The sequence below is a fragment of the Epargyreus clarus genome, unplaced genomic scaffold (assembly GCF_041222505.1).
Source record: "Epargyreus clarus isolate Ecla_fem2 unplaced genomic scaffold, WU_Ecla_fem_2.2 ptg000027l, whole genome shotgun sequence".
NCBI classification, from domain to species: domain Eukaryota; kingdom Metazoa; phylum Arthropoda; class Insecta; order Lepidoptera; family Hesperiidae; genus Epargyreus; species Epargyreus clarus.
Window position 1 is genome coordinate 8,419,475 of NW_027332234.1, and position 13,197 is coordinate 8,432,671.

The 13,197-nt window shown below is 33.7% G+C and overlaps 1 protein-coding gene across 2 annotated transcripts; it reads right to left on the reverse strand.

The window, feature by feature from the left end:
- Positions 1 to 628: 628 nt before the first annotated feature.
- On the reverse strand, positions 629 to 12,379 carry LOC140754170 (protein quick-to-court). Of its 2 annotated transcripts, XM_073089119.1 has the most exons (6): positions 11,896 to 12,378; positions 7,542 to 7,809; positions 6,225 to 7,262; positions 5,363 to 5,464; positions 4,994 to 5,086; positions 629 to 2,307 (listed from the first exon to the last, which is right to left on the reverse strand). In XM_073089119.1, the coding sequence occupies exons 2-6, from the start codon at positions 7,776 to 7,778 to the stop codon at positions 2,104 to 2,106; spliced, it is 1,674 nt and encodes a 557-aa protein (XP_072945220.1). In that variant the 5' UTR covers positions 7,779 to 7,809; positions 11,896 to 12,378; the 3' UTR covers positions 629 to 2,103. The 2 variants fall into 2 exon arrangements, with proteins under 2 accessions (XP_072945220.1, XP_072945221.1); XM_073089120.1 differs by lacking the exon at positions 4,994 to 5,086 and having other exon boundaries at positions 11,896 to 12,379.
- Between the last annotated feature and the right edge of the window lie 818 nt (positions 12,380 to 13,197).

A 13,197-nucleotide genomic window follows, 5' to 3' on the forward strand; every position in this document is an offset into this window, starting at 1 on the left:
CAAAACAAAGTTTATGGTAGAAAATTAAAATGTGATAATGGTAACACAAGCGGAATCCAAAACATTTCTTGTGCTGTCATTTTTATGTTTCGTAGCTGATATTATTCATTTTCGTGATTGTGATCGAACTCGAATGTTTTCTCGTTTACATAACGCGTTTATTAAATTGTGTTGTGTATTTGTTAAAGCTTTCGTTTTTTGTTGATTTTGTTGACTTTTTTGTTTCTTGTTAATTTTGACAGTGACATTTCTTTGTTTACATTTTGGACACCTAATTATGAATCAGACTATAATTATTTTTCGTACGCTATATCCACGAGAAAAGTTATGATTGTTTCAAGTCCTCTAAGATTGCCTTATTTTTATTGAACGTAATATTATTCAATAGCAACATCTCTGGGCGGAAATAGACAATAAGTTTTTTTATAGCATAATATCTATTCGAGGTTACGCTCTTTTAAAGCTTTTATTTACGACATTCCACCACACGCACACATACACCAGCACCACGTTTAACTTTCTAGTATTTATTTATAGTCAACCTTCGCATATTTTTTCATTAAGAATTTCTAAAATTTTAAAGCAATGTTCGTTGGACTTGTTTGGGTTTAAAATTAAACACAGCATGTATTCATTCACTGTTTAATGTGGGGCAAGCAGATTGATAAAAAATAACAATAAATTATGCTTGATCTTGAGATCCTGTTGAGCACTAACAGTAAATAAATAAAAACGCAAAAAAAACTATCACCTATCACAACGAAAAAAGGTACAAATTTGCGTGCACCTTAACTTTGTATTACAAATAGATGTTCTTAATTTATTTCCTCTCCATATAATCTAATATGCAAAATCAAAAGTTTGCAAAATTACATCTTTATTATGCTATTTGTCAGTTATTCTAATTAATATTATATACCTCTAACCTTTTCAGCTATTTTACACGCGAGTATTGCCATGTATAGAGTGCTTTAAGTATACCATCTTAAATTTTTATATTGGCAATGCTGAGGTGTATGTAGTTATTTCAACCTTCTATTAAGTAATTTAAAAACCAATTATTTAAATAGCTGCTTATTAAATTACAATGGTAGATAATAAAATGCAATAATTACAACCATTCGTGATCAACTAAATATGTTATTCAAACTATATTAGGACACGGGTTAGACTTGCATTGTTATCAGTATAACTTTAGTTTTTGACAATTTTCAATGTTAAGTAGTAAAATACATTTTATTTATTATGAAATGAATCTGTTCTGTAACAATCTGAGTAGATTAAAAATATAGGTTGATTGATATACTTCTCTACGACATAATTATGTATAACAGTAATAGCATGATTATTATATTATTATGCAACAATATTATGTGAAGACACTAATCACAGATGTAGCTTTTAAACTGGCAAGATATGTGGACGCCAATAACGAATGAAGATAAACCTTGTATGCGGACGGCGAGAAACGATAGCCCTTAAAACATGATTACTAAATAATTATTAAGTCGCACAAAATTTATCTCCAAAATTATTGAAATAAAAAGAAAATTATATTTTCCATACCTACCCACCCACAATAATACTTGTATCGTGTATTCTATATAAACTATAAACCATGCAAAACAAGAAAAAATATAGCAAAATAGGAAAATAACGAAATAAAAAAAAATATAACACTTAAAATTATAGTCATAGCTACGAACGTAGCTGCTTCACTGTACACTTACATTAAAATCTTAAGTCAAAATTGCACAAATTAATTTAATAAAGGAATGCTTTTCTTTGGCGCTTACGAACTACACAAAATCACAAAAATCCATAGAGTGGCGTCTATAAAATAAATTCGATTCAAAAACCCTGAGCCAAAAGTTACTAAAATCCGTAGAGATAACAACCACCGTGGTAAACAAAATAATGATCGTGTGCATAATAGGATTATGCTACGTTGAGACAACTTAAGTACATAATGCAGGTAAAATAATGTGCACCCCATTTAAAATTATCTATACTAACTACAATAGTTACTTAATGTCATGCAACAATTATTATCTAAGTAGCAACATTGTATTTAGAACATATCACACATTCACAGCAGTCTTCCTACGGCGTTCTAGCTTTGCGTATATTTTTTTTCTCCGCCTCCGTGAATCCAAGGATATTTTCGATCGCGTTTAAGTGTCCTTGATGGTTTTCGGGATCAGTTAGGAAATAGTAGATCGCCGACTTCAAGAACTGCAGGGTTACCTCAGGGTCCACATTGGACTTGCTACCCTTCTGCGACTCAACAATACGACGGTACATTGCCTGGAAAAATAATTATAAATTTTATAAAAAAAAATGATATTGTTGAAATATGTAGTTTATTCAACTATTTTGGAGTTGAAAATTAAATTTTCTTTTTAAAAAAGCATTGCTAGTAGGTAAACATTGAGTAATATTTCTAATAATAAATACATGTTTTCATTTGTTATAGCTCGACCGATAGCATACCTATATCTTGCGTGAAATAGTTCTTGCATCACGGTGGAAGTTTGTGGATGCTAACTAACTTACATAATATATGACCATCACACATAGTCCTCTGAAGTAACATTGCATCTGTGATTGGCTTCAAGTCTATCTGAACCCATTTTATATGGAGTTTGGTTACAGAAATCCAAGGGCGACAGTGACGTCATGTAATTAGGTGAAATGGAAGCTTGTTTGCTAAAAAATGCTGTATTTTTGCTCTTAAAAGTAAAAAGGGTCATCAGGTCACCGCTAAAACTACAAAAGTTTCGAAACGACTTCTGTTCCTGTGTGCAACACTACGGTAGGATGTGGTAAGGTAATTTAAGTTACATACCTAGCCTATAAGTGGCATATTGTGTTGAAACTAATGAAAGCTAGAAACATTACAATCGTAGGGTTAGGAATAAGTCATTAGTTACCACCAGTTTACCTTTAAAGTATTAAATTACAAAATAATTACAGAGTACGAAGATATTTCAACATCACAATTCACACGAAATTATTTTTCAATAAAAGCACTTTAAAAACAAAATGATGTTGAAATTTCTTTCACAACTTCAAATACTTCAAATAATACAAATATACAAACCTATTTTTACACATAGAAGTATAAAAATGCATACCAATAAAATTATTTACTACAAATATTTCGCAAATTACCCAAAACCAAAAGAGGCTGTTTCAAATGAATTCATGCAAAGCTGAAAATGTACTCTGGCACAGGTTAGTATAAATCGATACCTTAATTCGCAAATCAGCCAACTCCACTTTTTGTCAAAATGTTTTTTAAATTTATTTTGATAGTAAACGGCGTTGAACGAAATCAAAATAAATAAAAAACATTTTGACAAAAAGTGGAGTTGGCTGATTTGCGAATTAAGGTATCGTAATATAAAATGTCTATATATTATAATTTTATTTAATTTGATTGGTTACATAAGCCTAATTAAACTAATGCATTAAACTACACTACATTGCTATGTAAGACTAGAAATTATTCAAACGGTGCAAAAAAAATATTCGCGCGCCCCAGTGCGAACAGGTTGGCAAATAATCTCTCACGCCAATACTTATTCAGGAGAGACCAATAAATATTACGTAAATCGTAGACATGATATTACATAAGGCCTACTTAACCAATGCCATCCACTTACTGGTTATACCAGAAAAGTATTGAATATTGAGAATCAATATGTTTTATTATTAATGTGTTTGTATTTTGAAGGTGGAAGAACTCTTTGTGGTTCAACTTCGGCGGCACCACAACCACACATATTTCTGCCTCATAACAGTAGTTTTAAGAACTGCTCTGTTCAGGTTTGAAGGGTGTGGTAAGGGAGACATACTTTTCCATGGCGTTTCAGCTATGTCTGAGGGGTAGCAATGCATCTGTGGCCGCCCTCTGGTAGGGATATTTAATCCTGTCTTGGGTTGATTACGATGTCCATGGGCGGCCAGTGGCCACTTACCACCAGTCATCTACATGCCCGTCTACTCCTATATTATAAAAAAATCTACCGCCATCCTAGGTTTGGTTTAGCATTGAAGATATTAAATAAATCAATCAATAAAATTCAGAATCTATACTAACCTATATCTTAATCTATTGTAACCTGTTAGACATGTCGAAATAATCTGATTTTCCTGGTCTCGTACAGGTATTAGTAATGATATAGGAAGCTCGACAAGCAAATAAAAATAGTTAAAATTATTTTACTCTAGTTTATCATGCATAAGCAATAATATAATTAAACTATGATACCTATAATATTACCATGCAAAGAATTACCCTTATTTCAATATGTTAATTAATTAATAATAAAGTTTTTTTATAATATAGTGAGCTTTTTTATTAGCCATCCCCAATTTCTGTCCTAAAATAAGAGACATATTGCATTAATGGTTTATTTTAATATTTATTTATTCAAAGCAAAAGTATTTTTATATCGCCTTACTGTATGTTTTTTGCTATGGGGTATCTGTAGGGTAACCTTTGATAAGTTTAATCAAAGGGTATAACTAAATTGCCATAAATGTTACACAATTAAATCTGTTATTACTGAAAATATTTGTATTATAACAAAGGATTTGTATGATCAAACTAATTACGAAAAGTACCAAGGTAATTTAATTCAAATACTTTGTAAAACCATATTATTATTCAGGACCGTACTTTAGACATTGTTTGGAACCATGGTGGCCATAACCAGCGTGTAAAATAGTTCAGAAATCTTACCTCAAAACATCTTAATAATCATTATTACTAGCTTCATGTACACTAATATAAAACATGCATGCAATATGTCAATGATTACGTTACGTAACGTTAATTTGTAAGAACATTACGTAGCATAAAAGAGCTAATTACGCCAAAGTTTCTACATAGCATAACCTGTGCGTTTAAGCAACGTGTAAGAATATAAATTATAAACAAAAATTTCATGTAAATAATGCGGCCTGTTGGGTATAAGATTCCAACCTTTCGAGCTCCTAGGACCCATAAAGAAACAGCCTCCTTTGCACTTAGAAGTACTTGTGATTTTGCTGTTCGGTCCGCTGTGAATGCCGTATCCTGCAATGCACTACATGTTAAAGCCGATTCTGTTAATAGCAACTACACGCTCACTCTACTCAAAAATGAGTAATGTTCCGGTTATTTCTTAGTAAATGGTTCTTTTCTATTCAAAATGCCACATGTTTTTCAAACATAGATCTCAAATAGGAATATGTTAGCATTCGTACAGGAGAATTACAGAATTGTCTTTGTAGCAAGTTTAAGGAATTTTTCACTGTTAGCCAAAGGATAGTATGGTTAGAATGTAAGCTTGAAATCAAATGGTGGTCATACCCTGACATTCTCGAGCTCGGTCTGTGTGATTTGTAGCTGCTCGAGTAATTCTTCAACCGACACTCGACTTAGCTGGCTTTTGTCTGGGTCAATATCACCTTCCTGTAAGTATCAAAATTAGCATGACACAAAGAATTTATCTTTATTAGATATGCCTATATGAGCCTATCATAATATATAAGAATACTAAATTATGCAAATTCTTACCAGTTTTAACCAAATAATAATCATGCTAATATTATAACAATATATTAGAAATTATGGGGGTATTTAGTTCAAGAATATTTGCACTTTAAAATTCAAACTGAGATATAAAAAAGGTAATATTATTATAAATTATGGTAAAATTTGAATAATAATTATGTGATATGTATATTTTTATTAATCATTTGCATTTTAAAGTTTCAAAATGTGCCTGATAAAAGATATCTAAACTAAGAAAAATGATTTAATTGGTAGCCAGGAGGTAAATAATAATATGGTAATGGTATGGCATTATAATGTGGTAAGAGAGGATATATTTATCTCAGGCATTTCAACTTATAAGTGATATGAATACTCAATTTATACAAATGTTGATCTTTGGTAGGCAACTAAAGATCAAAATTTGTCAATTTTTCTAATATAAAGTACATAATTTTCAAAAATTGAACTTTAGTAGGCAAACATTGGATAGTTCAATTATTAATAACAGGTGTTAATCCTCTCATGTAGCAAGTAGCAATAGGTACCATCTGCGGCAGACCTCAGGTACAACCCTAAACTGATCTGGGTTTGGTTATGCCTATAGCAACTTACTATCAGGTGTACTGCATGCTCATTACTACTTTTTAATATTATAAAGAAAAAAACTAGTTAATACCTTGCCAAGTTCAAATCTAGCAGCTTCCACTCCCTTGTTGTACATTTGTAGGTACATGGCGCGGTGCCTACCCTCTTCATCTTGTAGCTGCTTGCTCGCTTCCTCTAACTGCTTCTCCAACATATGGATCCTTTCCTTTGCCTGTTCATAATTTGGTAGGAGTTCACAATAACGAGTATTAACATCTGCTAGCTTCTGCAACAGAGCCTCAACTTTGTCATTGTGAGATTTCTTCATTTCTTGCGTCTCACCAACATGAGCCCTCATAACATCTTCTATTTTCTTCTCATAATATGCGATCAGGTTACGACGTTCCATGTCACTGTCACCAATTTCAGTCATGCAAGATGCATCATGGGTAAGCATTAGCACCGATTCTTTGGAGTGTAGTGACGAATTTGTGAGATCATCGAAGTGTCCAGAGTCTGTGAACGAACCTTGCATTTCATTTCGGCTACGTGTTGGTGTGTCTTTAAACAGTGGGCTATCGGTCACATCAAATGATCTACATGTTTCTTTACACTTGTCTTCATCAATAGATGCCTCTTCATTGTTTTCTCGTATTGTCACAATCTCACTAGAGTTTGACTTTTCATCAGGAGAAAATATTGATGCCTTATATAGCCGAAGCTCAACAACTTCTTTTGTGAGGTGGAAGATCTCACTGTCCTTCTTTTCCAAATCCTTCTTAGCCTGGCTAAGGAGGGCCTTAAGGCGGCGAATCTGCTTTTGGGCACGCTGTGTAGGCGTGAGATACTCATCTCCCGAAAGACCGGCATGTGATGAACAGTGGAGGACATATCGCATGGACCTTCCACTAAACGTTGTGCCATTGAATGGTGCATAGCCAGCTTCAATGGAAGCTGCTGTAGCTGCACTGCCATAACTGTGGAGAGACTCATCATCTGGCATATCCTCAGGGGAACCCGGTGGAGTATGAGCAGAGTCGGTCATACTCAACTTCCTATCCATGTAGGGGCTATCTGGGGTCTTCAAGCAGGATTTTTTGGGCTTGATTTGACTGTTTGAATTGAATGACTGAAAAAAATGAACACAGTATTAATTTTGCGTCATATTGCTACTAAAACAACAACATAACAACAATACTGGCTGCAATCCAAGATTGAGCAGTCGTTTCTGTAAATCGAAAAACGTAGCTGGGTTTAAAAATAGCATACAAAGAAGTAGGTTTACACACTCACATATACGTATTATATGTCTACTATAGTTCATTTTAATTAAACGCTCCGCTTAAATTAGACCCCGTCGGGGCAATAATGCAATTGGTCATTACGAGGCTCAACAGATGTTACTTACGTGGCTCCGCGGGCGATGGCTAGGCTCCGGTAGACGAGAGCCATCGCTTCGTGACTTTGGAATAGTATTTTCCGTGATTATTGGAATTAATTTTCTAGTAGCTAAAGGCGATCGTTGCACCATTTTTTCACCGCGCAAGCGCAGTGAAGACGCGCGGCGGAAATTACCGATGACATTTCCCGCGCAGCAGTGCTCATCGTGAAATTCCGCTATTTTTCTGCCACAATTTCTGTTCATTTTCTTTAGTTTTTCTCATTCACGTAGTGTGCTGGAATAATCAAACAGCTGGTACGAGCATATCGTAGCAAAACAAAACAAAGTACCACAGATAACACAATACAGCCGTTTTTACTTGTTAAGCATTATTGTTTATGGTTATAATTTATTTAATAATCTGTCTTCATAAGTCATGTATATTTTATGTATATCTTGTTGTATTTATAAAAAAATATATACCTATTTTATAAAGTATTCGCCAAAAAACCTAGCAATATACGTTTAAACATTTTTAAATGCACAATAAACATTACGATAGCCAATAAGAATTTCGTAAAATAATAAATGTTTTAAACCAACTTTATAGCGCGATGTTTGTAATCGAAAGAAGAATGCAAGGACTTCTGTCTCTGAGTGAAAGTCTTGTAACAAGTCAAAATTGGTTTAGCAGTTTCCAAGATTAACCGTGGGAAGATGTAATTCTTAACATGAATTGTAATATTTAAGTTATTTGATGATATGGTTGTTTTAGTTACTTTTAGATTTTATGCTATATTATAAAATTCCTCTAGGAAATAGGTGTACCAGTAAAATATTTATGGACCAGTAAAGTGTTTATATAGCATTGGCCTACCGTCTGTTCGTGTAGTCCCAAACGTTCTACCCTCTAACGTCCAATTTTTTTTCAAATGAAATTTCGTTGCTACCTAAATTCGTATCCATGTCAGATCTCGCCGAGGCGTTCCGCATACGGCCCGCGTGCTGGCGGTCGCCCTTATGTGGGGTATATTATTTAATACAATGAAATATTACGTAGAAACTCTTTGCTGTGCTAGACACACATACAATACGATATTATTTCACAATGTCGATTTATCTATGTATGTAGGTAAGTTCCCAAACATTTACACATTAAAGCATTTAGGTCACGTTGCCGGCGACATCGCCGTGCTGTTACAGTAAGATACTACGTGAGGGCGACGACGGTAAAGATATACCAAAATCTTTGTTTGAATTTGTCGGTAACTACTGCCGATGTCGATAATAATAGTTACCGTCAAATTCGAACACAAGTCTTGACTAAGGTTACTTAAATAATAGATAAAATTATAAAAAAAATACCTCACTTAAGTTGCACTACCAGACCATCCACGTATTTACACAAAACACACAAATATTAATCATACAAATATATCGCACGAAATAAATACAAATTTACATCATATAACCAGTAACCGTTGCGCTGTATTAACCGTGGTTCAGGTTTAGTTAAACAAATACCTAATTGCAACACTCGACGCAGTCAGTGACCTAAAATAAATCGATGAATTCCTGTGAACTCTAACGTTCTAACAATAGAGCAAAAAATGAGCAAAGTAGCTGACTATACAAAACAATTGCACAAGAATACAAGAAACTGCTTCTTACTGTAATATTGCGAGAACGCACAATCTTGTTAACTGAGTAAGTACAATCGCTTATTTCGCCAAGAATGATTTTTTCTTACGGTAGAGACGTAAGATTGGTCTACAATAAACATATTGTTAAATCAGGTACCTTAAACCCCGTTTTTCTTAATATTTATTATCTTTACTGATAAACCGTTACCTATAGTTTTTAAAATAAATAGCTAGTAATCAGCATTTTAAAATGTATTTACTTTTCTTGTAGTAAATTATTTAGATAATTATTACAATGTGATTCCCATAACGTATTAAGAAACATTCAGACTCCTAAAACAGCGGCATAACAAAGTTAAACTTTTTGCATTGTTTTCTATAAACGAATCGAAGAGTTACGTGGTGTAATATAAAACACTATTTTAATTTATAAAAAAAATAATAGACATGCAAAATTTATTAGGTAGTACTTCATTATATCACAAATTGTACATATTATTGGTCTAAAATTGTATTTGTGTTCTATGCATAGATTCTATGGTTCTATGCGCTAGAAGTTTTTACGAGTAGGTATCTATGTAGTATTGATGACTTGTATGGTGCAGCGATTATCATAGCGACCTGCCATGCTAAGGGGTCCGGATTAAGTTCTTGGTTTCGCAGACATTTAAATTGTGAATTCAGATTTCTAGCCTGCGGTTAAGTGTTTGTATAGTCATCTTTCTGTCTGTTCAGGGCAAAGGAGTCTCGATGGAAGGAATACAAGTATCTTCGGCTATGGGTTTACAAAGTGTTGTTTTAATAATTATATTGTTATAGTCCGCGCCATCATGCTAGTGCGCTTTGAAGTTGTTGCTAGCAGGTGTAGTCGTATAAATTGCTATGGCGACGCGATTTTCATTTCTATATTCAGAGTGGACTAGCAGCTTTACGTGGACTATACCTAGTTATCACATAAAAAAATGTATGCATTGTTATAAAGTAGTTGCGATATAATTACATTTTAAGAGTAATCTCTACTATAGATAAAATGATATCGTCAATAAATAGTAATTTTAATTGTCGTTATTTTGAAATTATAGATTATTTAATTATTTTTAAAGTACTTTTGTAATAATAATTTTGTTTACTTTAATTAAATTTATGAAATAAACATTTATGTACACAGAAGTAGTTATAAGATACCTAAGTCATTGAAGGTACGATGTTTTGCTTTAAAAACTAGTTTACATCTAAAGTGGCATTGTGTAGGTAAAGAATAGCCTTGAAGTTTGTTTCAATACACTCGAGTACCTAATTTTTTCTCGAACAGTATGTACACATAACAATTTAATTACCAAGAGTTATAACTAAATGTTTTTGTAGCATATAGCATTTTTGATTGCACTGGTATACGTATCCGGTCTCGCTTACGTTTGGTTTCTAAATTAATTTCTGAGCAATATTGACAAATTGCATTTTATACGTTCAGTGTTAAATTCACGGTACATAAAAGCAAATTGAATAGTGGGAAAAACAACGAACTGCCACAGAATTTGCGTGTTGTTATTGTTTGTAAACAATTGACTGTAAACCTTCAATTAAATATCACAATAAATCATGCTAAATTGTTTTTTTTTTATATTATATTATAAGAGTAGCAGACGAGCATGCAGTCCACCTGATGGTAAGTGGCTACTGCCGCCCATGGACATCTGTAATCAACCCCAGATAGGATTAGATATTCCTAACTGAGGTCGGCCACAGATGCGCCGCTACCCCTGAGGACTAAACTGGAACGCCTCGGAAAAGTCTGTCTCCCTTACCACACCCTTCAAAACGGAACACAGCAGTGCCTAACACTGCTGTTATTAGGTAGAAATAGGTGTGGCGGTGGTGCCGCCGGAGTCGAACCACAAAGGGTTCTACCACCTTCAAGGTAGAAAATGATTTCGATTTAGTATTATTCAAATAAAGTACTATATTAAATTGTGATGATTTTTATTGGTTCGTGTCTGCTGTAGTCTACTTTTATATAATTATTATGTAGTTAAATAATCATATAACTTTAGGTAGTAGACTGATTGCCCAATGATATAAGGTCCGGCCTCTCACTTTTAGATTTGATCCAAGATTTGTACGAATCCGATGTATTTTAGATTTGTTATTTCAATTTTCACTTCCTCTAACCGAAAAGGAAAACCTTGCCTGGGAGTTACTTGCATTGTTCTCTAATGTGTGTGAAGTCTACCATGCCACTCTTGGCTACCATGGACCATATGCCCTTCTTTTGAAAGTAAATGAAAGAGATGGACAGTACTGGTGATGATGACTTTTTACGATCGAGATATCTATTTTCCTTTTAATAGTAATATGCAGAAAAGACATCGAAATTCGTCTTTTAATAAATGTTAAACCGGTAGAACTTCGGTAATTATCGTTCATTCACCTGAAGCAAGCTTGTTCAAAAACTCAATACAACTTATTTCAAGGACGAGCTGCAATTCGCTTAAGTTTTTTATCAAGTTTATCGAGAATTCTGGTAGTATGCTTCGGAAGAAATAAATATACTATTGTCAACGTTTTAAATATTTTTGAAATTCTTTAAAAACTTGCTATTTTATCGCGTAGTGATTGTTTTTTAAGAAGAGTAAAAAACTTTACTTACTTATAATTAAAGTTAAAAAAATATTAAAACTGAATGAAAATAAAATGACTAAAATTAAAAGTGAAATTATGTAAGAATATTTCATACTCACTAATGATTGCGCCTTGCAGGAATTTCCCAAACTCCACTGACTTAGCGGAAGCCGCTGTCGAAACGTTAGTAGAGCACATTGTTAAAGAAACAGTCGAAACTCAGAATATCAAATGTATCGTTCGCACTTAGTTTTTCATCGGGAAAACTTAGAAATATCAACTCGAACATCGCAAATTACATAGAGTAAACCATCCACGTTAACTTTTACGCTAAGAATGTTGCGGCAAGTTGTCGGAGCGCAGTGCGTGCTTGTTCAATGTTTGTTCACGGTAGTTGGTGCCGTCGCTAACGCCCCGTCGTGGCCACCTCGGTCAACTGTGCAAGTAGATTGCTTCGGAAAAATGAATTGTGTACAATTTCAATAGGCCTAAAGTTACGTAGTACACTACGTTACACAAATTTCAGTAGTTTCCCATTCGCTGTTACGTCAGGTTAACAAATCGAAGCGAGTTCAACGTAGCTGATAGTTTTTGGTGCACCTATTGAAGCGCGCCACGCCATCTGGCGACGTAATAAGGTTGATGCAGTCCGCTCACTGTTCTGGTTAGCTTTGTATTTGTTTGGAACAAATTATATCGAAATTACGCTCACTTAGTAAATGAATGATTGCATTTATTATATGATAGTTTCCTGACAAATTGATTTATTGTTGGTTGAAAAACGTGGATGATAAATGAATGCTTGGGTTGTTTGGTAACAATCAGCCAATAGAAAATGACGATGTGGTTAGTAGCAATGCGGATGGAAATGGCGGCGGCGGCAGTTTTTCTGTCGTCAGTAATTATTACGACATACTCTGATAACTATGAAAACATGTTCTGCAGGTAGAGGAGGTAATGTGGATGCATTGAGTTTCTAAATTACCTTCCGCGAATTATTGACAAATTGTAATTGAACGACTGAATTTCAGGTCAAAGTACGATCTATAGCTCTTTGGTTTGTTAAAGCTTAGGTACTAGGTATAGGTATTATTGATATATTTATCTTTGTCTCTAACATACATAAACATTACAGATACATAAGGGATACGGCTACAGCAGTAGAAAAGTCTGAAAGAGTGTGTAAGAGCTGATGTCAATGTTATAAATCTTAATAGACATATTTTTAAACAAACAAATGACCTATATAGAAGTAAGAAACAGAATATCCCAGTGGTATAAGAATTGGTTTACGAAAATTGTAGTCTGCGGAACTTGCCCAGTAAAAAGTAGTTCAATGACTTAATTATCTACAATTAACGCGCGTTATGACTGAAATGCACTGTTTACACTTCTTTTGTAATATTGCGCAATAAAATAGC